Below are 25,768 nucleotides of genomic sequence, written 5' to 3'. Positions count from 1 at the left end.
GGGAGGGGTCGGGAAGACTGAAGCCTGGGAGGGGAGAAACATACTCCTGTTCACCATTATGCCTACCTGTACCGCCCATTCTGGGGCTGTTCAGCTGACCTTTCCCAGCTTGTTTGCTCACTTATGAACCGTGCCTAAAGACTGGTGGAGATGCGGAATGCGCTGATCGTAGCAACTCCCGTGGATAGAAGCTGGGTAAGTGACTCCGAAAACACACAGTGGCGGTTGTTTCGATGGCTTAGTCATTTAAAAATTTTTACTGCTTTTAGTGAATTATTTTTTTAATGTTTTATTTTCTTTTTGAAGAGAGGCGGAAGCATCAACTCTTAGTTGCATCATTTTAGTTCCTTGATTGCTTCTCATATGTGCCTTTACCCCGGGTCTCAAGCAGAGCCAGTGACTCCCTTGCTCAAGACTGCGACCTTGGGCTTCCAGCCAGGGACGATGGGATCATATTGATCCCACGCTCAAGCCTGCGACCCGCGCTCAAGTTGAAGACCTTGGGTTTTGAACCTGGGACCTCAGCATTCCTGGTTGATGCTCTATCCCAGTGGTCGGGAACCTTTTTGACTGAGAGAGCCATGAACGCCATATATTTTAAAATGTAATTCTGTGAGAGCCATACAACGACCTGTGTACAATACGCATTATCCAATAAAAATTTGGTGTTGGCCCTGGCCAGTTGGCTCAGTGGTAGAGGGTCGGCCTAACGTGAGTAGGACCCGGGTTCGATTCCTGGCCAGGGAACACAGGAGAAGCGCCCATTTGCTTCTCCACCCCTCTGCCGCGCCTTCCTCTCTGTCTCTCTCTTCCCTTCCCGCAGCCAAGGTTCCATTGGAGCAAAGATGGCCTGGGCGCTGGGGATGGCTCTGTGGCCTCTGCCTCAGGCGCTAGAGTGGCTCTGGTCGCAACATGGCGACACCCAGGATGGGCAGAGCAACGCCCCCTGGTGGGCAGAGTCTTGCCCCATGGTGGGCGTGCCGGGTGGATCCCAGTTGGGCACTTGTGAGCGTCTGTCTATCTCTCCCTGTTTCCAGCTTCAGAAAAATGCAAAAAAAAAAAAAAAAAAAAAAATTTGGTGTTGTCCCAGAGGACAGCTGTGATTGGCTCCAGCCACCCGCAACCATGAACATGAGCGGTAGGAAATGAATGGACTGTAATACATGAAAACATTTTATATATATATATATTTTAATTAATTTATTCATTTTAGAGAAGAGAGGGAGAGACAGAGAAAGAGAAGAGACAGAGAGAGAGAAGGGGGGGAGGAGCTGGAAGCATCAACTCCCATATGTGCCTTGACCAGGCAAGCCCAGGGTTTCGAACCGGCGACCTCAGCATTTCCAGGTCGACACTTTATTTACTGAGCCACCACAGGTCAGGCCTTTTTTTTTTTTTTTTTTTAACAGAGACAGAGAGAGTCAGAGAGAGGGATAGACAGGGACAAAGAAATGAGAAGCATCAGTCATTAGTTTTTCATTGTGCATTGCAACACCTTAGTTGTTCACTGATTGCTTTCTCATATGTGCCTTGATTGCAGACCGAATAACCCCTTGCTTGAGCCAGCAACCTTGGGTCCAAGCTGGTGAAATTTTGCTCAAACCAGATGAACCCGCGCTCAAGCTGGTGACCTTTGGGTCTCGAACCTGGTCATTCCACATCCCAGTCCGACGCTCTATCCATTGTGCCACCGCCTGGTCAGTCAATAATATTTTATATTTTTAACATTTTTTTTATTAAAGATTTGTCTGCGAGCCAGATGTAGCCATCAAAAGAGGCACATCTGTCTCACAAGCCATAGGTTCCCAACCCCTGCTCTATCCACTGCGCCAACAATGGTCAGGCAGGATTTTTTTTTTTTTTTTTCACTTTTTCTGAAGCTGGAAACAGGGAGAGACAGTCAGACAGACTCCCGCATGCGCCCGACCGGGATCCACCTGGCACGCCCACCAGGGGCGATGCTCTGCCCACCAGGGGGCGATGCTCTGCCCATCCTGGGCATCGCCATGTTGCGACCAGAGCCACTCTAGCGCCTGAGGCAGAGGCCACAGAGCCATCCCCAGTGCCCGGGCCATCTTTGCTCCAATGGAGCAGGATTATTTTTTTTTTATTTTTATTTCTTTGTGACAGAAACAGAGAGAGGAACAGACAGACTGGAAGGGAGAGAGATGAGAAGCATCAATTCTTTGTTGTGGCATCTTAGTTTCTCAGTGATTGCTTTCTCATATGTGCTTGACCAGGGGGCTACAGCAGACCGAGTAACCCCTTGCTGGAGCCAGTGACCTTGGGTTCAAGCTGGTGGGATTTTGCTCAAACCAGATAAGCCGGCACTCAAGCTGACGACCTCAGGGTCTCAAACCTGGGTCCTCTACATCCCAGTCCGATGCTCTATCCACTGCGCCACCGCCTGGTCAGGCTGTGCAACACTTATTAAATTCTATTCAGGCAAAAATTGGCGTTTGTAGCTCTTGTGTTTGTGTACTTGTTGAGGACAATCTCCTTTGATGCTCCAGCAGCAGTCTGCTCATCACTAACAGCTCCAAGATTTTTGGGAAACTTATCAAGGTGACTGTTCAGGAAGGGAATCTTTTTTTTTTTTTTTTTTGTATTTTTTCTGAAGCTGGAAATGGGGAGAGACAGTCAGAGAGACTCCCGCATGCGCCTGACCGGGGTCCACCTGGCACGCCCACCAGGGGTGACGCTCTGCGCACCAGGGGGCGATGCTCTGCCCCTCCAGGGCGTCGCTCTGCCGAGACCAGAGCCACTCTAGCGCCTGGGGCAGAGGCCAAGGAGCCATCCCCAGCGCCCGGGCCATCTTTGCTCCAATGGAGCCTCGGCTGCGGGAGCGGAAGAGAGAGAGGGAGGAAGGAGGGGGGGGTGGAGAAGCAAATGGGCGCTTCCCCTATGTGCTCTGGCTGGGAATCAAATCCCGGTCCCCCGCACGCCAGGCCGATGCTCTACCGCTGAGCCAACCGGCCAGGGCCCAGGAAGGGAATCTTTTTTTTTTTTTTTTTTTTTAATTTATTTATTTATTTTTAATTCATTTTTAGAGAGGAGAGAGAGGGAGAGAGAGGAGAGAGAGACAGAGAGAGAGAAGGGGGGAGGAGCTGGAAGCATCAACTCTCATATGTGCCTTGACCAGGCAAGCCCAGGGTTTCGAACCGGCGACCTCAGCATTTCCAGGTCGACGCTTTATCCACTGCGCCACCACAGGTCAGGCAAGGAAGGGAATCTTAACGCTTATGTTACATCCAATGTTGCAGAAAGCCAACAGCATCCTTTGAACCAGAAGTTCAAAGTTTTCTGCTTTTTTATTGCCAAGGAAGTTCTTTGTAATTGCCACAAAAGACTGCCATGCTGCTTTCTCCTCCTTATTCATCTTCCTGGCAAATTCTTCATCACGTATGAGGGTTCGATTTGAGGTCCATCGAATATACCTGCTTTTATCTTCTCGAAACACAAGGCAGGAAAAGCAGAAATAATATGTTGAAAGCATTCACTTTCTCTATTCAAAGCCTGAACAAAAAAAAAAGCCTTAACAAACTGCCTCATTAAGCCAAGTTTGATGTGAAGTGGGGGAAAAATGATCCTGTCTCAATTAACTACAGGTTCATTCACAATATTTTGCATCCCTACTTCCAGAGTTACACGTTTCGGTTCCACTCCTGTGCCCAGTGTTTCTCCCAAGCTCGGCTGTCCCACAAACACAGAAAACAAGAATACTTCGAGAAACCTCTCTGCTGTCCTAGCAGGAAATTTACCTTTTCTTTTTTCTTTTTTTTACAGGGACAGAGAGAGGGTCAGAGAGAGGGATAGACAGACAGGAATGGAGAGAGATGAGAAGCATCAATCATTAGTTTTTTGTTGTGACAGCTTAGTTGTTCATTGATTGCTTTCTCATATGTGCCTTGACTGCGGGCCTCTGGCAGACTGAGGAACCCCTTGCTCAAGCCAGTGACCTTGGGTCCAAGCTGGTGAGTTTTTTGCTCAAGCCAGATGAGCCCGCACTCAAGCTGGTGACCCCGGGGTCTCGAACCTGGGTCTTCCACATCCCAGTCTGATGTTCTATCCACTGCACCACCACCTGGTCAGGCAGGAAATTTACCGTTTTAAGATCCACACAAATGATCCACTTATGCTCCTAATACTTCAGAAAGTTGAGGACAATTTTTATGTCATCATACTCTTCTTGCAGGTGAGTTGATTAACCAATTGGAACCACTGCATAATCATTACCGTTGTGTAGGAGAACACATTTCAGACTCCATTTATATTTTTCTGAAGTTGGAAACGGGGAGGCAGTCAGACAGACTCCCGCATGCGCCCAACCGGGATCCACCGGGCATGCCCACCAGGGGGCGATGCTCTGCCCATCTGGGGCGTCTCTCTGTTGCGACCAGAGCCATTCTAGTGCCTGAGGCAGAGGCCACAGAGCCATCCTCAGCACCCGGGCCAACTTTGCTCCAATGGAGCCTTGGCTGCGGGAGGGGAAGAGAGAGACAGAGAGGAAGGAGATGGGGAGGGGTGGAGAAGCAGATGGGCGCTTCTTCTGTGTGCCCTGGCTGGGAATCGAACCCAGAACTCCTGCACGCCAGGCCGACGCTCTACCGCTGATCCAGGCGGCCAGGGCTGTTTTTGGTTTTTGTTTTTTTTTTAAGATTTGTTTGCGAGCCAGATGCAGCCATTAAAAGAGCCACATCTGGCTCAGAAGCCACAGGTTCTGTACTCCTGATATAGGGGTTGCTGCAGGCATTTGCTGGCATGTGGTTGGATGCACCTGGACATCCTCAGTTTAGCATATTGGGGTTATTGGCCTTAGTCCAGTGGTTCTCAAACTTTTTGAAGTCGAGGCGCATTTAAAGTTCTACAAATAATTGTAGGTGCACTATATACAAATTTCTGAGAAATATATTATAATATGTCAAATATTAAAGAAAAAAATATCAAGTCCAAGCATGCTTTTATAGTAATTAAACAAAATAGCCTGACCTGTGGTGGTGCAGTGGATAAAGCATCAACCTGGAATACTGAGGTCCCCGGTTCCAAACCCTGGGCTTACCTGGTCAAGGCACATATGGGAGTGGATGCTTCCTGCTCCTTCCCCTTCTCTCTCTCTCTCTCCTCTCTAAAATGAATAAATAAAAATCTAAAAAAAAACCCAAAATAAATGACAAAATTAACTTTATTCTGACATTTAAAAATATTTTTATGTTACATTTTTTGTTATGCTTCTTAGAATTCATAAAACAGAGGGGTTAAAAAAAATAAAAAACAGCCTGACCTGTGGTGGCGCAGTGGATTAAGGCGTCGACCTGGAAATGCTGAGGTCGCCGGTTCGAAACCCTGGGCTTGCCTGGTCAAGGCACATATGGGAGTTGATGCCTCCAGCTCCTCCCCCCTGTCTCTCTCTCTCTCTCCTCTCTAAAATGAATAAATAAAATAAAATAAAAAAACAAAAAAAACAAAATAAAATGTAAAAAAAAAAAAAAAAACTTTAAAAAAAATAAAAAAAATAAAAAAAAAACAGCCTGACCTGTGGTGGCACAGTGGATAAAGTGTCGACCTGGAAATGCTGAGGTCGCCGGTTCGAAACCCTGGGCTTGCCTGGTCAAGGCACATATGGGAGTTGATGCTTCCAGCTCCTTCCCCCTTCTCTCTCTCTGTCTCCTCTCTCTCCCTGTCTCTCTCTCTCCTCTCTAAAAATGAATAAATAAATAAAAAAAATAAAAAACAACAAAAAAGTTATCTTTATACATACACACACACACAAACACACACACAATCTTTATATGATTTAGTAAATTCAGCAGGTCCCGGTGCAAATGTGTTAAGTTTTTTCATTCTTTTTTTTTTTTTTGTATTTTTCTGAAGCCGGAAACGGGGAGGCAGTCAGACAGACTCCTGCATGCGCCGGACCGGGATCCACCTGGCACACCCACCAGGGGGCAATGCTCTGCCCATCTGGGGCGTCGCTCTGTTGCGACCAGAGCCACTCTAGCGCCTGGGGCAGAGGCCATGGAGCCATCAGCACCCGGGCCATCCTTTGCTCCAATGGAGAGTTTTTTCATTCTTGTGTTTATGAGAAACATGAGCCTGATGTGTCCTAGTGATTTCTTCAATGTTTGGGCTTATATTTGAAAGGCAAACTCTCATTTCCTCGTCAATACGTTGAAGAATTCCTCTCTTTTTACTCTTGTGTTGAGTGCAGAAAACCCCCACCATACATATCATCTTAACTTTACACCAAAGGATAGAAGAAGCTTGCCTCCAGTCTTTTGGGGAACATGGGGGGTAGTGTAAACAATCCAGCACAACGGCTTAAAAGCCTTTTGCAACCTAATCAGGCAAGTGAGGTGGAGGTTGGGCAGACTGTCAACTTACAGCTAATTCCCCACACCTCTGTGCCCGAAAAATCTAAACTCCAAAAACCCTGTTGGTTTTTTGGTCCCCAACAGGCACATATTTCTCTGGAATACCACAGGGCACACCTGGAAATCTTCCAGGGTGCAGCAGTGTGCCGTGGTGCACACTTTGAGAACCACTGCCTTAGTCAGTGACCTGACTATAGCAGGAGGAGGGGGATTCAGCTGCAGACACACAAGTGCTTTCTGATGTAGCACAGGCCTAATCAGCGTGGTCCTTTCTGGTGTCCTTGGTAAATTTTGAAGACAGCCAAGAGGTCAGGAATCTCCCAGGAACAGCTTGGACCTGATGATGCCTTTGAGCTTGTGTCTAGGCTTTCACAAGCAATTATAGTGATTTAAACTCCCCTAATGGTCAGTTAGGTCCCTCCCAGTGTAAGCTTTCTCTGACATTCCTGCAAAGGTAAATTTTTTGCTATATTTCAAAGTAATGGCCAGGAAGCCATTGAGAGAGAGAATAGCAAGCAAATTACCTACAACCTTACAGTGGGGGATGAGAATGTTCTGTTTTAAGCCCTACTGGGAAGTTGGGTGAGGGAAATTTGAGTTTTAAATGGGCTCTGGATTTAAAGGAGCCCTGAACCTAAACCTAACAGCAAGCAAATGAAAAAGGATGCTGTTTCAACTACAGAGAAAACAAGGTTGTAAAATAAAGTACATAGTCACCCCGACCAGGTGGTAGTACAGTAGGTAGAGAATTGACCTGGGACACTGAGGTCCCTGGTTCAAAACCTGGAGGTTGCCAGCTTGAGTGCAGGGTCACCAGCTTGAGTGTGGGATCATAGACATGATCAAGGCATGTATGAGAAGCAATCAATGAACAACTCAAGTGCTGCAATTACGAGCTGATGCTTCTCATCTCTCTCTGTCCTTTTCTTTCTCAATTAAATAAATAAAGTACATAATAGTGCACTACTTGTCTCAGCGGTGAACAATGTTTAGGCAAATAATAAATTACCACCAGGGTAGCTAAGTTGGTTAGAGCAGTGGTCCCCAACCTTTTTTGGGCCACGGACTGGTTTAATGTCAGAAAATATTTTCACGGACCGGCCTTTAGGGTGGGATGGATAAATGTATCATGTGACCAAGACAAGCGTCAAGAGTGAGTCTTAGACGGATGTAACACAGGGAATCTGATCATTTTTTAAAAATAAAACATCGTTCAGAACTAAATATAAATAAAACGGAAATAATGTAAGTTATTTATTCTATGGCCCCCGGACTGGTACCGGTCTGCGGCCCAGGGGTTGGGGATCACTGGGTTAGAGCATCTTCCTCATATGGGTAGCAGGGTCAAGTCGTCAAGGCACACACAAGAATCAACTAATGAACGTATAAATAAGTGGAACAACACATTGATGTTTTTTTCTCTGCCTTGACTGCTCTCTAAAATCAAGCAATCAATAAATTTTTAAAAATAAAATAAAAGAATTACTGCCCTGGCCAGATAGCTCAGTTGGTTAGAGTGTCATCCTGAAGTGCAGAGGTTGACGGTTGGATCCCAAGTCAGGGCACATACATGAAAAGATCAATACTCCTTTCTTTTTCTCTCTCCTCTCTCTCTTTTTATTGATTTTAAAATCAATAAAAAGATAATAATAATAATTACCAGACAAGAATATGTACATTATATTCCTTTGTTTTATAAATATAATTTTTACAAAATTAATTTGTTTTGTATCTGTATTTCCATAAGAAATGTATTGGGTATGCTGACAAATGAACTTTCAGCCTGAGAAAAGGTCTTATAAGACTGTATCTGAAGCCCTGGCCGGTTTGCTCAGTGGTAGAGCATCGGCCTGGCATGCAGGAGTCCAGGGTTCGATTCCCTGCTAGGGCACACAGGAGAAGCGCCCATCTGCTTCTCCACCCCTCCCCCTCTCCTTTCTCTCTATTTCTCTCTTCCCCTCCAGCAGCCAAGGCTCCATTGGAGCAAAGTTGGCCCGGGCACTGAGGATAGCTCTGTGGCCTCTGCCTCAGGTGCTAGAATGGCTCTGGTAGCAACAGAGCGACGCCCCAGAGGGGCAGAGCATTGCCCCCTGGTGGGCATGCTGGGTGGATCCCAGTCAGGCGCATGCGGGAGTCTGACTGCCTCCCAGTTTCCAACTTCAGAAAAATACAAAAAAACAAACAAAAAAAAAACACTTTATTTGAGCCGACCTGACAAGTGCAAGTAAGCAAAATCTCCACAGATTGAGATAATGCTTCAGAGAATGGCAGTTCTGCAGCTTATTTTATACATTAAAGTCAAAGGAGCCTGACCAGGTGGTGGAGCAGTGGATAGAGCATCAGACTGGGATGCGGAAGGACCCAGGTTCAAGACCCCAAGGTCGCCAGCTTGAGCGCGGGCTCATCTGGCTTGAGCAAAGAGCTCACCAGCTTAGACCCAAGGTCGCTGGCTCCAGCAGGGGGTTACTCAGTCTGCTGAAGGCCCGTGGTCAAGGCACATGTGAGAAAGCAATCAATGAACTAAGAAGTCGCAACAAGCAACGAGAAACTGATGATTGATGCTTCTTATCTCTCTCCGTACCTGTCTGTCTGTCCCTGTCTATCTCTGCCTCTGTAAAAGAAAAAAACAAACAAAAAAACAACAAAAAAACATGTGTTTAAAAAAAAAAAAAAGTCAAAGGATGGCCGTGGATAAAGCGTCAGCCCAGTATGTCAACATCCTGGGTTCAATCCCCAGTCAGGGTACACATGAAAAGTGACCATCTGCTTCTCTTCCCCTCATTTTCTCCCTTCTCTGTTCCCTTCTTGCAGCCAATGGCTTGACTGGTTCTAATATCAGCCCCAGACAATGACGATAGCTTGATTGGTCATTGGCCCCTTGCGGGGATTGCTAGGTCTGTTTCTCTATCTCCCTTCCTCTCACTTAAAAAAGAAAAGAATATAAAAAGAATGAAGGAGACATAAGGAGGGTTACACAAAATCCATTGGTAGTAGTTTAAGGGGATGAGACTAGATAAAAAGTAAAATGGAGAGACACTCACTTCTTTTACATTAGTGGGTATAGGGTAGCTAACATTGCAGCTCATGGAGATTGTCTCCTGCTCTAGTGTGGTGGGTGTGCCTTGAGGGGCCTGGAAAAGAAAATCTGACATTTCAAAGTTATGTTATTTTAGATGCACAAAGACAATAGACAAGTTTAAAGGTAATGATTGACCTTTGTCAAGGAAGCTACAGGCCTAGGATGTGACTATGCACCATGACCCACTTTTAGTTAGGAATTTTTACTTTCAGACTATCTTTTGGTCCGAGTTTGTAAGGCCTGCTGTGAAGGCCCCCCCTGAGCTTGTCAGGTTTAGTATGTGGCCCCTTTTTGGTCCACAAGTAAAATAATAGTAGGTTATATAGTACTGGTAGAGCTTATTACTGTTTTGAAGTGCTTTCATACACAGTTTATTCAAGCTGTGAATAGATGTACTGAGTAGTCCTAGGACATGCAGCAGCCAGGTGTCAGAAATGGGCCTGGAACTCAGCGTAGGCCTCTTTCTTCCATCTACCATTCAACAGGCCTTTACAGAGCAACTATTACTTACTGTACCTTACTATTTACTGGCCCAAGGGCTAGTTGGATACTCTACATTAGGTATCTTCTGCACACACACTAGTAGAGAAGACAACAGGTGAAGAGAGGAGACATAAATAATATAGTGATGTTCCACAGCTTGGTTTGTCCACATTTTAATTTAGGAAACCATTGTAAACATTTATAAGCAATGCTCTGGGATTAAAAAGACAGTCAGCCTAACTGGTAGTGGTGCAGTGGATAGAGCATTGATCTGAGACGCTGAGGTCTCAGGTTCAAAACCTCAAGGTCGCTGGCTTGAATGTGTGCTCATCCAGATTGAATTTAGGCTAGCCAGCTTGAGCATGGGATGCCGGCTTGAGCATGGGATCATCAACATGAGCCCATGGTCACTGGCTTGAGCAAAGGGTCACTGGTTCAAATTGAGCCCCCCAGTCAAGGCACATATGAAAAGCAATCAATAAACTAAAGTGTACGAGGTGTGTTTCTCATATCTCTTCCTTCCTGTCTTTCTTGCTAAAAAAAACCACAAAACTCCACAAAAAACAAACACAGGACAGTCAGTTGCCCTGGCCCACTCGTAGTTGGTTAGAGTATCATCCCTATATGTCTCAAAGTCGCGGGTTCAATCCCCAGTCAGGGCCCATACAAGAACCAATCAATGAATACATGAATAAGTGGAACAGCAAATCAATGTTTCTCTGTCTCTCTCCCTGTCTCCCTCCCTTCTTTAAAAAAAAAAAAAGCCTGACCTGTGGTGGTGCAGTGGATAAAGTGTCGACCTGGAATGCTGAGGTTGCCGGTTCGAAACCCTGGCCTTGCCCAGTCAAGGCACATATGGGAGTTGAAGCTTCCTGCTCCTCCCCCCCTTCTCTCTCTCTCTCTCCCCCCTCTAAAATGAATAAAAATAATTTTTAAAAATTAAAAAAAAGAAGATAATCAGTGATCAATCTGTCATCACAGGTTGCTCACCAAGATCTGGACTTGCTTTCCACAGTAAAAGACAAAAAGTGGCAAGTGGTATGTAAGAAAGTCACAGAAAGTGCTGTAGAATACAGAGAGCAAGAAGTCACTTCTGTTTGGGGGTAGGTGAGTCCAAGAGGATCTAGCAGCAGAGGCTGGCATGGTGGACACTACTTCTCAACATGTGGTCAGCGATGGAGGAGGGGTAACATGAACAAAATTGTTAGGTACATAGCAGAATATTCATTAAGGTAAATTCATATTTCAACTTCTTTACATGTCACAGGAATTACACAAACAGAACAATGTTATAATGTTATAATACACTGTTCACTAATGTTGCTGTATCATTTTTTTCAATCAAAAACGTAATTTCCACCTTCAAGAGTACTTTTCATCTTTTTTTTTTTTTAATTCAGCAACAGGGAGGCAGAGACAGACATATGGGATCCACCCAGCAATCCACTAGGGGGTGATGCTCTGCCCTTCTGGGGCATTGCTCTATTGCTTAGCAACTTAGCTCTTCTTAGCGCCATCCTCAACATCCGGGGCCACCTTGCTCCAATCGAGCCATGGCTGGAGGCAGAGAGAGAGAGAAAGAGAGAAGTGTGAAAGGGAGGGCAGATGGGCATTTCTCCTGTGTGCCCTGACTAGGAATCAAACCCAGGACATTCACATGCCAGGCTGATGCTCTGCCACTGAGACAACTGGCCAGGGCCGAGTACTTTTCAAAGAATCCCTTGCGGACTGAAATCACTAGTTTTCTACCTTGGACCCAGGTGTTCTGCCTTTAAACTAGAATAACACTTCCTAGTTATCCTTATACCAAGGGTTAATGTACAGAATCTCCTAATTCCTTTCATAAATTAAAGAAATCTTTGGCACTTGCTGCTGGAAGTCTGTTAAGTGCTACAGCAGAAGACAAAAGGATAAACATGTTACCTCCCTTTTGCTATTAATAGTCTCTAGAGATAGAAAGGAATGGGGTATATGGGGGAGGGGTGATGATTGTATGATTCTGCAAACAGTCCTTTACTTCAGGTACAAAAACCTCCAAAAGACTGTCCTTGGATTCCCAGACTTGGATTCTAAGTCCCATCTGTCTGTGCCAGTGTCCACCCCACCGAGCTGTGCTGGCACTATGGTTTGACTGCCTGAGAAGCTTTCTTCTTGAGGTCAAGCTAGACTTTCTTCAGGACCCACCTCTGAGAAAGCCTGTCCGACTTGAAGGGCTGAGAACACCAAGTCTGACACTTCTTGTCTGTGCCCATCATAGTTTCAAGTTCTGGGGAGTTCACACTGGCCATTTCCCAGTTTGGAAAGTCACAGTCATCCAGCCGTTCCAGCTTGTGCTGGAGCTTGAGCAAATAATTTTCAACAGGCTGCCTTAGAGATTCCTACTCCTGTCACAAAGCAGAGTAATAACTGTTTGGCTCATAAACGGCAGGGCCAAGATTTGATCTCAAGTGTATCTCACCACTAGCCTGTGAAGGTTCCAACATCAGCACCCTGGGTTACTTCTTTGGTTGGGGACTAGACTGGCCAGACTTAGGTAGGGGATTGGAAATCTGACTGAGTGAGCTTGAGAATTCTCTCATGTGGTTCCCTATCAATAGTTAACAGTTTTGAAATCAGAGGGGTAATCTGTTTTCATTTACAGAACCTATATGGGAACAGAGCGAGCAAGCAACAGGAAGACAGAGACCCTAGAATCCTTGTCAGATTCATTTTAGAACAAGGAAAAATACTGAGAAGGAATGGGACTTATATTTCATTCCTCAGGATGCTACTACAGGTATTGGTTTAGAGTCAAGTCCTTCAACCAGCTCAATGAATAAAAGTATTTTCAAAGCCAGATATTAAAACCAAGGTCACAGATCTCAAATTAATTTGGAAACAACTTTAAAGTACCTCCTTATCCCCACTCAAATTAGCAGCACTGATCTCTAACCAAATGACTTAATTCACATTTCAGACAATGAGATGGTTAATATGGCAAACTTCATTAGTGTACCACCACCACCACTACCACCACCCAAGCCCCACCCAAAACAGTAATGTGGAGTTCTATGCTATTTGTATTTCAGGTAATCTGGAATTTTTTAATTTTTATTTTATTTATTCATTTTAGAAAGGAGAGAGAGAGGGAGAGAGAGAGAGAAACAGAGAGAGAGAAGGGGGAGGAGCAGGAAGCATCAACTCTCATACGTGCCTTGACCAGGCAAGCCCAGGGTTTCGAACCGGCGACCTCAGCATTTCCAGGTCGACGCTTTATCCACTGCGCCACCACAGGTCAGGCTAATCTGGAATTTTAATGTCTAGAATCTTAATTTCTCTTGAAGAAACGCTTCCTCTCACACACCCAAGTTATACCAAACTGTTTAATCAATTGCTCATAGTTTATTTCCGAAATTATCATCTAACCCTAACATCGAACATGTGGCCATATGCTTCTGTGTTCTGCCAAGTATAAGGGCCTAAAACTTTAAACTGAAGACAATCCCAGAATATGAATGTTTGTATGTCTGAAACACTACTTGTCATTTTCTCCAAATACATCTCATCTTTTCTGGGCCATCCAAGAAAAATAAACATTTTCCTTATGGTCAGAATACAACACTGTCCCAGTGTCTTTGTTTGGATTAATGTTGCCAAATGATATCTTTTTTTTTTGTTGGCATTTTTCTGAAGCTGGAAACAGGGAGAGACAGTCAGACTCCCGCATGCGCCCGACTGGGATCCACCTGGCATGCCCACCAGGGGCGAAGCTCTGCCCACCAGGGGGCGATGCTCTGCCCATCCTGGGCGTCGCCATGTTGTGACCAGAGCCACTCTAGCGCCTGAGGCAGAGGCCACAGAGCCATCCCCAGCGCCCGGGCCATCTTTGCTCCAATGGAGCCTTGGCTGCGGGAGGGGAAGAGAGAGACAGAGAGGAAGGTGTGGCGGAGGGGTGGAGAAGCAAATGGGCGCTTCTCCTGTGTGCCCTGGCCGGGAATCGAACCCGGGTCCTCCGCACGCTAGGCGCCAAATGATATCTTAAATTTGAGCATTTTTCCTCTTCTTGTTTTTAACTTTATAGGAAAGGTCTGTTTCATTGGACAATCTAATGAGATCTATGAAACTTCTTTCCAAAATCCAAACTTTAAAGGGTTCATGAACCCTTGTTCAGGAAACCTGGCTCTAAAAAACCAATGGCATTGTTACTAACCACAAGAAAATAAATATACAAGTGCAAGGTTATTTGAGGTCATGACCACACAATATATGCAGCCTGACTGAAAACCATCTGGTTGGCTGTCTTCAAAAATAACTGTTACCAGTATTCCAATCCCCCCTCCAAAAAAACCCAACACAGGACAAAGAACAATTTTTACCCATTATGATTTATTTTCTACATTACTTCATTAAAGAGTTCAATGATTTGCACTGAGAAGTTATATAGCCAAGAGGCAACCAAGGGTAATATTAAGAATTGGTCTGAAGTCCTTGTACTTGAAGGCCATATAAAGTCTCTTGCTTTAGGGAAATAAAGATGAAAAGTAAACAAAAAACCACAAGCTCCCTAGACTCCAGAATCTCAACAGAAGATAACATCAATAGTGAAATTGTAGATGTTAACATGGAAAACAGATCTTGTGCAAATATTAAAATTAACACCTAGGACTTTTGTGTAGATGATTTTTATTATAAACAATAAAATGTTATATCTCAATTATAAACCTTTCATGTTGAAAGGGTTTCTAACATGAATTTCTTTAATATTAATTATGAAGCAAAAAAGTTTAAGAACCTCACAGTGAAAACAATCCAACACTGACAAACTCTAGTGATCAAAGACATTCTCTTTTCATGGAAAACACAATTCATAATTACAGAGAACGTCCTAGCTGTGGGTATTATGACATAAGCTAACTTTCCAGACCAAAAGGCACTCACAGCTAGGGATGAAACAAACTCTGAACCCAGCCAGCCACAGTGGGCTAGTTTCTTGGAAACAGTGGTCACCTACTATTCAGCTTGAGCAGCTCAAAAACAAATGACACAAAGCAAAAAATCTTTTCTTTAAACGTACCATTCACACCATGTGCTGGCCTCCCTCATCACTGCACTTGTTAAGTGTGTGCAGGGCAGCTCAGTTCTAGTTAGGAGTCATAATCCTATGCAAAGTAGCCACATGGATGATCCAGACTTAGTATTTTTCCTGAGTGCCACCTGCCACACATCTTCACGAGGGGCCATGAATGTACAGTTCCAGACCACTTCCTGACTAGGCCCTATTTAGGATGGAGGCTTATAGTGCCATTCTTTACAGAGCCAAATATTCCTTGGTCAACTCCTGAGACCCCTACACAAGCAAGAGGATCTCGAGCATCTCCATTGCTGAACCTGTATGGAGTGCGAGGGAGTGTAAAGGGAGTGAGGCTTCTCTAAAACTGAGCCCACTGTAGTGTGCTGCTGGGTTAATCAGCCCAATCCTGTGCACTGACCCCTCCCCCCTTTTGTGGGTTTTAAATTCTCTGCTCATTTTCTTAAATGGCAGGTATCCTACTCCACCCTCAATAAAATAAAATAAAATAAAATAAGAATACTATACAATAGGGAGACAAATAGGGCAACATTTCTACAAGAAAAAATAGGCTTGAGGAGCATGGCACTGTAAATACTTGCATGACCAGTTTCACTGAGCATGCTCAGGGATAAAATTTTAGCACCATTTTTTTTGCTTTTTTCAATCTTTAGAAATTAAACACAACTTTTAACATAGAACACTTGAACAGTAATGAATGTAGCCCTATGTATCAATACTGTTATACAAATTGAAGGTGGGTGGGTTTAGTCCCGAGCTGACTACCAAGCTGACCACCAACATCAATTCATGGCACCTAAAAGAAACTGCTGTCACGTTTGTAACAAGACACGTACTATTCTCAGCAGCAGGAAATCATGAAACAATCCCTTCACTGCCAGTAGCTTTTCTCATTAACTCTGCCAGGGTAAAGTGCCAGGATGTGAGAATGCAGCCCAGCCTGGGCGTCCTGGCATTGGCCCGTTTCCCCTGCACATTTCATATCCTCATGAGCAGAGGATGATGCCAAGCACATCTGCTCTGTTATTCATCCTTCCAAGAAATGAGACAGCAATGCCTATAATGTGTTGTTTCTTAGATGTATCCCTGCTCTCCTCCCCATTCCTGGTAGCAGAAAACTAAAAAAGATTATTTTGACTTGACTATTTGCATCTTCTAGATAGAAAGCCACACCATCACCACATAAACTTTAAAAAATAAATTAAATCAAAACATTGGGTCCACCAGGTTAACATCCAGTCCACTTCCAGAGTTCTCTAAGCATGTTGTCAAAACCAGTGTATCACCCTTTGGGTCTTTTCTTCCAGCTAGACACCTCTTCCTGTGCATACTTGCAGCAGTGCCTCTGTAACAATGTTTCCAAAGCATCTTCAAAGTTATCAACTTCTATAAACTTTGCTACCAAATGAGTGAAGACTGCAAGAGGGAAAATAAACCTGACAGCTATTTAGAGCCAGCAACAGTAAAAAACGGAAATATGCCACATGAAAATCTGAGTGATCTAGAATAAAATGAGCTACTCTGGGGAGATATGCCATGGTGGGATGAAGATTCCCAGCATATTAGGCAAGATAACGATTCACCTTGTTTTAATACACAGCTTTGTTCTAAAGTCCTGTCAAGGACTGGATCATCCACTGTCTTCTCATTTCTGATTTCCCTGTAGAAAATCAGAAAAAGGAACTTCTCTGCTTCAAGTCCCTTAAAGATGTTTGCCTGTAAAGAAAAAAACAGCTTGGAGACCCTAGATTCTCTCCTGTGACAATGTGACAAGCCCAACCTAGGTGCTTGTTTGAACCACTATGTCTTCTGTGAACCTAGACCTAGCTATAGGCACTGCTACCAGTAGAGGAGTGAGGTAGCCAGGTGGTGAGGAAGAGGTCTCTCCTTTCCCACTACATGCAGCAATGACATCAGGACCTCCCATGGGCGTTGCAGTCCATTCCTCAGTAGGTTCTACCACAGAGGTCTCTGTTCAATACCAGGAGACAATGCAAGAAGAGTACCAGAAAATCCACCTGACAGCAGGACCAGAATTAAAACCTTCGAGGCTGAGTGAGCGATGAGATCTGCCACGCCATCCAAAGGGCTTTCGATCATGATGTGGGTCTCTGTCCAGAAGCCTCAAAGGACTCAACGAGGCCCACGTTCAACCCTAACATGGAGTCCACTTATGAAGCATGGAGGTTGTAATCAACTGTTGGTATGCAATAAACTGGAAGTTTAAAAAAAGGAATTTAAAACAACCTAAAAATGTTTCTTGTTGGTCTCCGTTGCACAGACTGCCAGAGGAATACCTACTTGATCTGGGGAGGCTACAAAGGTGCCCCTTCAGGAATCAATTCCAGCTTCCACTGCATGGCCAACACAGGCAGCCACCTGCATGTCAACGGTCTTCTGAACTCACATGGCAATTCTCACTAGTCATGGAGGAGCCCCAATCCAACGGAACCCCATAATGAGGAAAAGCTGAGATAAGGCTTGGGCCCCTCAAGTTCTGCTTCATTCAATATAACCCTGCCTCCCCCCACCCCCAGTCAGCTGGAGGCAGACTTGGCAACGGAAGCTAGCATCATAAAATGGTGCAGTAATAGAAGTAACTGGACCAGGAAGAGGAGGCATCTGCTCCAATGATGTCATAGCCATTGGTGGCCACAGGGGGGTGGGACTGGTCATGCAGCCGTGTGTCAGGAGTAATGATTGTAGAGGGGCGGGGCATGAAGAGTGCCATTCTGGAAACAGTGCTGTCGAGAAGCAATATATTCTGCATAACTGATTGTCACCTTCTCACTTCGGTATCTGTGTAAAAGAAAGGGAAGGGTATTATAAACTCCAAACAATTCATTTAGTAAAGTCACTCAGCAGAGAAAACCAAAAGCTTATTCTACATTTTATAAGAATTAAATGGAAGACCAAGAGCAATCTGACTTACAGAAAATGAAAGACAGCACAAGAAAACAATGTTATTACAAATGAACAAGATGAAAAAGCACAATACCCGAGAATGTTTTCCGCACATCCCACCTTTACACACTATAAATGCTCATCATCAGGCTGCTCTTAAGCAATCTGCTACTGGGTCTGGAGGAACTATTTAATTATTTTTAAAATTTACTGATTTTAGAGAGAGAAAGAGAGAGAGAGAGGGAGAGACAGAAACATTGATCTGTTCCTGTATGTGCCCTGACCCAGGGTGGAACCAGCAACCTCTAACGCTTCAGAACTACACTCTAAACCAACTGAGCTATCCAGCCAGGGCTGAAGGAAGTATTTCCAGTCAGATTATATGGGTGGCAGATTGAAAAATGACTACAACCAATGCTCAGTGTGAACTGCATTATCTTTCAGCTTAAAATGGTAAATTGACAGAAATGCAACCTCAATTTGCAAAAAGCAACAAACAAGTTATTTATAACCAAAAGGCACAGACACCTAATTCTGGGTCAAATTCTCATGAAGTGGGTTAGAGGATCTTGGGCCTATACAGGATGGGTTCCAATTCCTGGTGAATATGCCATTTCATTTCACTGGGTCCTTAGAACAGATGTCATATAGCACTTTGGCTTTGCTCCAAAAAGAGCCATGAGTCAGAATGCAAAGCATGGGGTGTTACAAACCTATGGAGCCTACTACAGACCACAGGAGCTGGGTGTGACAGTCCTTACCCAGAGCCATCTCTTTCCCACTGTAATCACTCCTCCACTGCAAGGTGATTATTCCTGAATTTTGACAGGGAAATGGCTGTTCAAATAAATTATAATAATAATAATAATAACAATGCCTTGTATTTGAAGGGTTTTTTTTTTGAATCCAAAGCATTTCAAAAACACTAGGTTATCTTCCAAATAGACCCGTGTGGTTACTATATGATTATTCAGCATTTTACAAACAGGCCAGAGGCCCACAGAAGCCAAACCTCTCAGTGTTTTCAGTTTCAGTAGGGATGGGAAGAGAACTGACATCTGCTACCTGGCCCTGGACTAGAAATTCCTTACCAGAACCTAAAACAACTCAAGGCGAATATTCTCCTTTCCCTTTTATAGACAGGAAATCTTTTTCTACTCAGAGAGGCAGAATAATTGACCCAGTTCACAGAGCTGAGTTTCATGTACATTCTACCACACTAGGCAGCCTCCCCAAAGAAACATTTGCTTCAGACAGAGGTGTTTCCCTTTAATTCTTTATAAAAAAAAATTTTCTGACTATTCCTTTAACATGTCACCTGGTCCCTGTCACCTGACTACATGTAACTTCAACTGACCTTGGCCTTCAGCACTGAGCGCCTTATTTTCTGACTTCCATCTCCCCACTTGGCCCCTGCCCCAAGTGAGTCTGGCATAGACACCACCCATGACTTGCTCAGTGGCCTAGCCCCGCCCCCTCTGACACTCAGCCCTGACGATGCCAGGGTACAGGGGATCTAGGTCTTGCTCCCTGCCTCCTCAGAGCCTCAGCACACTTCCCAGCTTAGAGATAGCAGAGAAAAACGTTCTCTTCCCTTTCCATCAAAAGTGCCCTCCATCCAAACCCAACTAAGATGACAAAGAAAATGAGACAGGGGCTTACCTGGTAAGTTTGATCGTTTTTCTGAATTCACTAGTAATTGGAGCCTTAAAGCCACCTTTCCTGAGTAAGGAGTCTATCGTCTGGATCTGGTCCCAGTCTGAGGAGAGAGACACAGTGAAGTCAGGGCACAATGATAGAGTGACAGAGTGGGGCAGCTCTAACACAGCGAGAGCTGGGGAAGAGCCTGGGACCCAGGCACTGAGCGGTTTGCCTCACTACCAGTCCAGGAAAAATCCTGAGGACATGAGATTTTTTTTCTCCCCCCAAAAGAGACAGAGAGACAGGGACAGGAAGTTAAGAGAGAGAGAGAAGCATCAATTTTCATTGGGGCACCTTAGTTGTTCATTGATTGCTTTCTCATCTGTGCCTTGACCGGGGAGGCTAGAGCCGAGCGAGTAACCCTTTACTCAAGCCAGCAACCTTGGACTCAAATCAGCCACTAGCCACCTTTGGGCTCAAACCAGAGGCCATGGGATCATGTCTATAATCCCGTGCTCAAACCAGCGACCTTGGGTTTTGTAGCTGGGTCCCGTGTCCCAGGTTGACTCTCTATCCACTGTGCCACCGCCTGGTCAGCCTGAGGCCATGTGATTATGGCCTAACACATGCCATATGGCTGTCCCCAGAACCCCTGCTCCTGTGACTTTCCTGTCAGAGGTGACCCCAGTATAAGTATCTAGGGACAAAGCCTGGCCTGTTGACCTAGTGCTCGTAACGAGAGCTGTTCTATGGAAAGGGAATTCAAATTCTGCAGCTTATATTCTTTGTGTGAACTCCATTCTGATTTCTAGGAGTCCTGTTTCCTATTATAGAGAACTGACAATAGGAAGGAAGTTTTTCCTTTAGAAAGGGTGGGAAAGTATACTGTTCACAAGTATACTATTGCATCGTTCTTGCACATTTTCAAAAGGTAAAACCAAATATGTCAATTTGAAAACCAAAGAAAACTCCCTGAATTGCTGCAGTATGTGCTATTTTTTAATTATCCCAGTTTTTAAAAAATTTTATTTAGAAAGTTAAATTTAACAGGGTGACATTGACCAATAAGCGTATATAGGTTTCAGGTAAACGTTTCTATAGCATCTGAACTGTTGATTATGTTGTGTGCCCATCACCCCAATCAGTTTTCAAATGGCAAAAGTAATTTGATTGTTTACCTAAATTATCATTACATCTCAGTATTAGAAAATACTTATCACGTGCCACCTTGTATAGAAAAGTTAGATGTATGATTTCAAATTGGTGAATGAAAGGCTTCCTTTTTATATATCACATCCATATTGCTTTTGTAATTCTATTTTTTTTTAATTTTTTACATTTTATTTATTCATTTTTTAGAGAGAGAGGAGACACAGAGAGAGAAAGAGACAGAGAGAAAAAAGAACAGGGAGGAACAGGAAGCATCAACTCCCATATGTGCCTTGACCAGGCAAGCCTGGGGTTTCAAACCGGCAACCTCAGCATTCCAAGTCGATGCTTTTACCTACTGCACCACCACAGGTCAGGCCCATATTGCTTTTGAAAAAGTTCATATACACAGTTACAATGAACAAGGCAACCATTGTCCATATCATTAGTTCGCTGACATATTGAGGACTTTTTTTTCTATTCCAGGTTCACATCTGACAAATATTGTTTTGTTTTGTTGTTTTTGTGACATAGAGACAGAGAGTGACAGACAGGAAAAGAGAGATGAGAAGCATCAATTCTTTGTTGTGGCACCTTAGTTGTTCATTGACTACATTCTCATGTGCCTTGACTGGGGGGCTACAGGAGAGCGAGTGACCCCGTGCTCAAGCCAGTGACCATGGTGTCATGTCTATGATCCCACGCTCAAGCCAGCGACCCTACATTCAAGCTGATGAACCTGCGCTCAAGCCTGATGAACCTGCCCTCAAGCCAGCGACCTCAGGGTTTCAAACCTGGGTCCTCTGTGTTCCAGTCCAACACTATCCATTGCGCCACCGTCTGGTCAGGCACATCTGACAAATATTGTATGTATGTGTTTACATGTTAATTAAAAAAACAAGAGTAATTCCAAGAAAGAAAATGAGATAACCTATTACAGAACTCACAAGCAACATTTAAAGGTACAGGTTGTACCTTGAGATACAAATTTAATTCGTTCTGTAACTGAGCTCGGAAGTCAGTCAACTCGTATATCAAACTGCCAATACTGGACCTGTGCACCAACACACCAACTAGCGGCAGCTTTCGGAATCACAACTCGTATCTCAGAATTTCACTCGTATCTCAAACAAAATTAAAGACTGAGTCACAGCTCGTACCTTAAAAAAAAGTCGTATGTTGGTCTGTTCGTATCTCAAGGTACCACTGTATTCTTTTAAAGAGAAAACCTGCCCAACCCCTTTCCTACCTTTAATGTCACAATTTAAAAACTGTACTCCCCCCTCAACTCCCAGTACCAAGTTCTTTGAAAAAAAAACAAACAAACAGAAAACAGGAGAAATTATGTCTTATGAGAGGAGGGGCGCTAGACAGACTCCTGCATGTGCCCCAACCAGGATCCACCCACCAACCACCATCTGTGGCTGATGATCTGCCCATCTGGGGCCATGCTCACAACTGAGCTATTTTTATTGCCTCAAGTGGAGACTCCAGGAAACCATCCTCCGAGCCTGGGGCTGATGTGCTCGAACCAATCGAGCCATGGCTGCAGGAAGAGAAGTGAGTGGGAGTGGGAGAAAGAGGGAGAAGGGGGACGGATGGAAAAGTAGACGTGTGCCCTGACTGGGACTCAAACACAGGACATCTACATGCAAGGCCAACGCTCTGCCACTAAGACAACTGGTTAGGGCCTACATTTTTTCAACTATAATATTAATAATTAATGACCAAGAGTTCAAATCCCTCTGATTCTGGCAGCTTTCCTTTACTATGAATTCTACAATATGGTCAAGTTTTGGTAGAATTTTGCTATAATTACCAGTCTTGTAGGACAAAAAATAAATCTCTTCTCTGAAAGTGAAACAAGCGAGTAGAAGAAATCTTTACCCCTTTTCTTTGCCCAGCTTCTGTATCTGTTAAGAGTTTCTCATTCTACAAGAATTTTGATAGATATTAAGAGTAAGAAAGGCACTCATTCTTACTTGCAGTCCGGCTGAAAGACAACACACGTTATTTTCCTGCCTTTAAGTCAGCAATACTATGTATAGTATTGTTCACTAAAATTCTGTTTGTCCAACTCACCTTGTTCCTTAGCAACCTCAGGTAAATATGTGGCTGTACGTTTGACGCCTTTCTCATTGATGAATTCAATTCGAATCCCATGGACCCCTACCTACAGAATAAAACACAGCCAAATAAACAGCACTTACTTATTCTTTTTTTTTTTTTAACTTTATTTAGTTTTTGAGAGAGAGAGAGAGAGAAGGGGGAGGAGCAGAAAGCATCAACTCCCATATGTGCCTTGACCAGGCAAGCCCAGGGTTTTGAACCGGCGACCTCAGCATTCCCACTACGCCACCACAGGTCAGGCAGCACTTACTTATTCTAAGGGAACTTTAGTCATCCAGATACAAACTGACATTGTCCCCTGACCATCTTGAACCAGCTCTGATAAAAGAACCTCTTCATTTTCATCACTCACTCTCTCAGGTATAGAAACCAAAAACACTTTAGCTTGAGAGAAGATGTAATTCCACATGTATCCACTTGTCATAAAGCATCAAGGTTACCGAAATAAATTCTTTCAATAGTTCCTCTAATAATCTTAAGTATTCCACCTTCAATCTATTCCATTAAACAAACATGACACAGGGTTTTGATTTGGGTTCATAACTCTTCACAAATGACTCTAAATAACTTTTACTCAAGGGCTTACCAAAAGGGATCTGGAATATTGTGCTGGATCCATATTATTATTATTATTATTACTGACAGAGACAGAGTCAGAGAGAGGGACAGATAGGGACAGACAGACAGGAAGGGAGAGAGATGAGAAGCATCAATTCTTTGTTATGGCATCTTAGTTGTTCGTTGATTGCTTGTTCATTGATTGCTTTCTCATATGTGCCTTGACCAGGAGGCTACAGCAGAGTGAGTGACCTCTTGCTGAAGCCAGTGACCCCGCGCTCAAGCCGGTGACCTCGGAGTTTCCAACTTGGGTCCTCTGCATTCCAGTCCAACACTTTATCCATTGTGCCACCGCCTGGTCAGGCCTCATTATTATTTAATAAACATGGGAGCAGGGTGTGAACCCGAGTGGACTGGGAAGATGGAGAAGAAGGCCTTTATAATTCTTTCTGCTTCTAATATTGCAGCACCTTCTGCGCCACCTGTCTGGCTCACAACTGCTTCCAAACTCAGCTTCCATGTTCTTAGGCCCTCTCAATAAAGGAGATACATTACCATGTACTAACCCGAACCCAAATGCAACGAGAGACGCAGAGTTCCAAATGCGGCTGTTCTCACCTCCCAGTCCAGGTAATCACTGGCATCCTCAAAGTTAGTAAGGAGGGAGACAGAGCAGGAAAGTTTAGGCAGCTCCTCTCGGGTCAGTGGGGGGAATCGGCTGTCCTTAAGTGCACTGGAAGGGGACAGAAAACCTACGTGAGGCTACTCTGGAGTTGTGAGCATGTGCCTGAATATTTACAACTTAAGCTACACAGAGAACCTCTCTTATCTATTAATACTAATATGCTAAGAAACCAACTTGATGCTATTAATTGTCTATAGTTGAAATGAATGGTAAGTGACTCACCAGATTAAAGCCTCATTTCCTGATTACTAAAAAGAGAACACTCTTTATTACTCAGACGACATAAAGTCAGGCACTTTTTTCCAATTCTGTAGGTAAATTTGATTGAAAATTTATCTACCCATCTTATGTCTCATGCAATTACCTGGTTAACGTGTATTCCCTGAGTCCTGAATGAAGATTCATGGCTGAGAAGGTCCCAATGCAGCCACGAAGCCGTTTGTCCCGCCCTGTCTTCCATGTCACAAAGAGCGGACTAAAAAAGCAAACACAAAACACTCTCCAGCCCCAAATCAATCATGGATAAGAACAAAACCTTGGCTTTATTCCTGTTCATTTCTGTTGTTCCCCAAAAGGACTGTTTTCTGAATTGCCAGCTATCTGAAGGACTCTCTACCTCTCTGGGAGTCATGCAATCCTGGAGGGAAACGGAGAGGGACTCCACAAGACACCATGAAGGAAGGCTCTCCAGACAGCCTCTCCTATGTGCCTCTATGACAGTTACCACATGTAAGTGCTATATTCCTCTTCCTCTGTCCAGGACTCTACTTTTCCCCCTTCTAATTCTTGTATCTCTCCTCTTCTGTAATTTGAATAAGTTCCCTAGCTGCATCCTTCATGAGGATACATGGCCCTGTCCATTTTTTCTCCTTATATGCAAGCTTTCCCTACAACCCCATATTGTCCCCATGATTATTTCTGCTAGCAACTACAAATATCTCCTGCTCATAAATGTTCAGAAAAGAAAAATAATGTTTCCTAAAGAGAGCTTATTATTATTAGCAGAAGTTGCCACTTTTTCTTTCTAGGCCTAAACCATACTTCATTAGGCTAGATCAGACTGATGGGGACAGGTGTTTTAGAAAGAGGTCACAGGTCTGTCCCTCTTCCTATTCCTTTACTTCTTAAGATTCTTCAGTTAAACACTTCTAAAAAACTTAAATTTTTAAGGTTACTTACTTCTTTGATTGTTACAAAGCACATCTTCCACCTACACATCTTCCCCTTGCACTAAACACTTCAGCAGCATGCACCAGCCAGTTTGTCTCAAAACCTCTCAAATTTTTTACTGTGTATAGGATGGAAACATTAGCCCCTAGATATGACAGCCCATACCCTGCAACGCTTCAGCCACCACCTACTTCTCCAAACTTGTGTTCCTCTCCTTTATAGGCTAGAGCTGATCCCACTCAGATCAAGGCTGAAGACCTCCACCTGCTCAGCCGGATTTTTCTGACCACGGTGCCCTATGGCAATATTGCCCTGAACAGCTAGGACCTTTTCTCTATATCTCCTCTCCTCTATCACACAGGAGTGACTTCCCCTTGACTCTGCCCACAGTGTGCCACACACTATTTAACTGGGTTGTGGTTTGCCAACTCAGCAAGTCTCCCAAAATCAAGGACTTTGTCTTCATGTCCCTCCATTCCCTGACCAGTGGGGTTACATATTACCTTAGTTCCACTGGTTTGGGTAAGAGG

At 44.1% G+C, this 25,768-nt stretch overlaps 1 protein-coding gene and 1 long non-coding RNA gene across 8 annotated transcripts in view; one reads left to right on the top strand and one right to left on the bottom strand.

The window, feature by feature from the left end:
* The first annotated feature begins 23 nt into the window (after positions 1–23).
* Positions 24–25,226, top strand: LOC136338274 (uncharacterized). Its single transcript, XR_010731939.1, has 3 exons — positions 24–195; positions 23,851–24,013; positions 24,644–25,226. It is a non-coding gene; the product is annotated as an uncharacterized lncRNA (long non-coding RNA).
* The window catches only part of AMMECR1L (AMMECR1 like), a 30,334-nt gene continuing 18,845 nt past the window's right edge, over positions 14,280–25,768 (bottom strand). For all 7 annotated transcript variants that reach the window (XM_066280460.1, XM_066280459.1, XM_066280461.1 and 4 more), the window contains 5 exons: positions 24,433–24,543; positions 24,002–24,116; positions 22,778–22,868; positions 19,568–19,664; positions 14,280–17,800 (listed from right to left, as the gene is read on the bottom strand). In XM_066280460.1, coding sequence (XP_066136557.1) covers positions 17,689–17,800; positions 19,568–19,664; positions 22,778–22,868; positions 24,002–24,116; positions 24,433–24,543 — 526 coding nt within the window. In that variant the 3' untranslated portion in view covers positions 14,280–17,688. The remainder of the gene's footprint in view (positions 17,801–19,567; positions 19,665–22,777; positions 22,869–24,001; positions 24,117–24,432; positions 24,544–25,768) is intronic.

This window comes from Saccopteryx bilineata, chromosome 5, assembly GCF_036850765.1.
Source record: "Saccopteryx bilineata isolate mSacBil1 chromosome 5, mSacBil1_pri_phased_curated, whole genome shotgun sequence".
In the NCBI taxonomy this organism is placed as follows: Eukaryota; Metazoa; Chordata; class Mammalia; order Chiroptera; family Emballonuridae; genus Saccopteryx; species Saccopteryx bilineata.
Note: the sequence above shows the minus strand (reverse complement) of the source record. Positions and strands in the feature narration are given on the sequence as shown.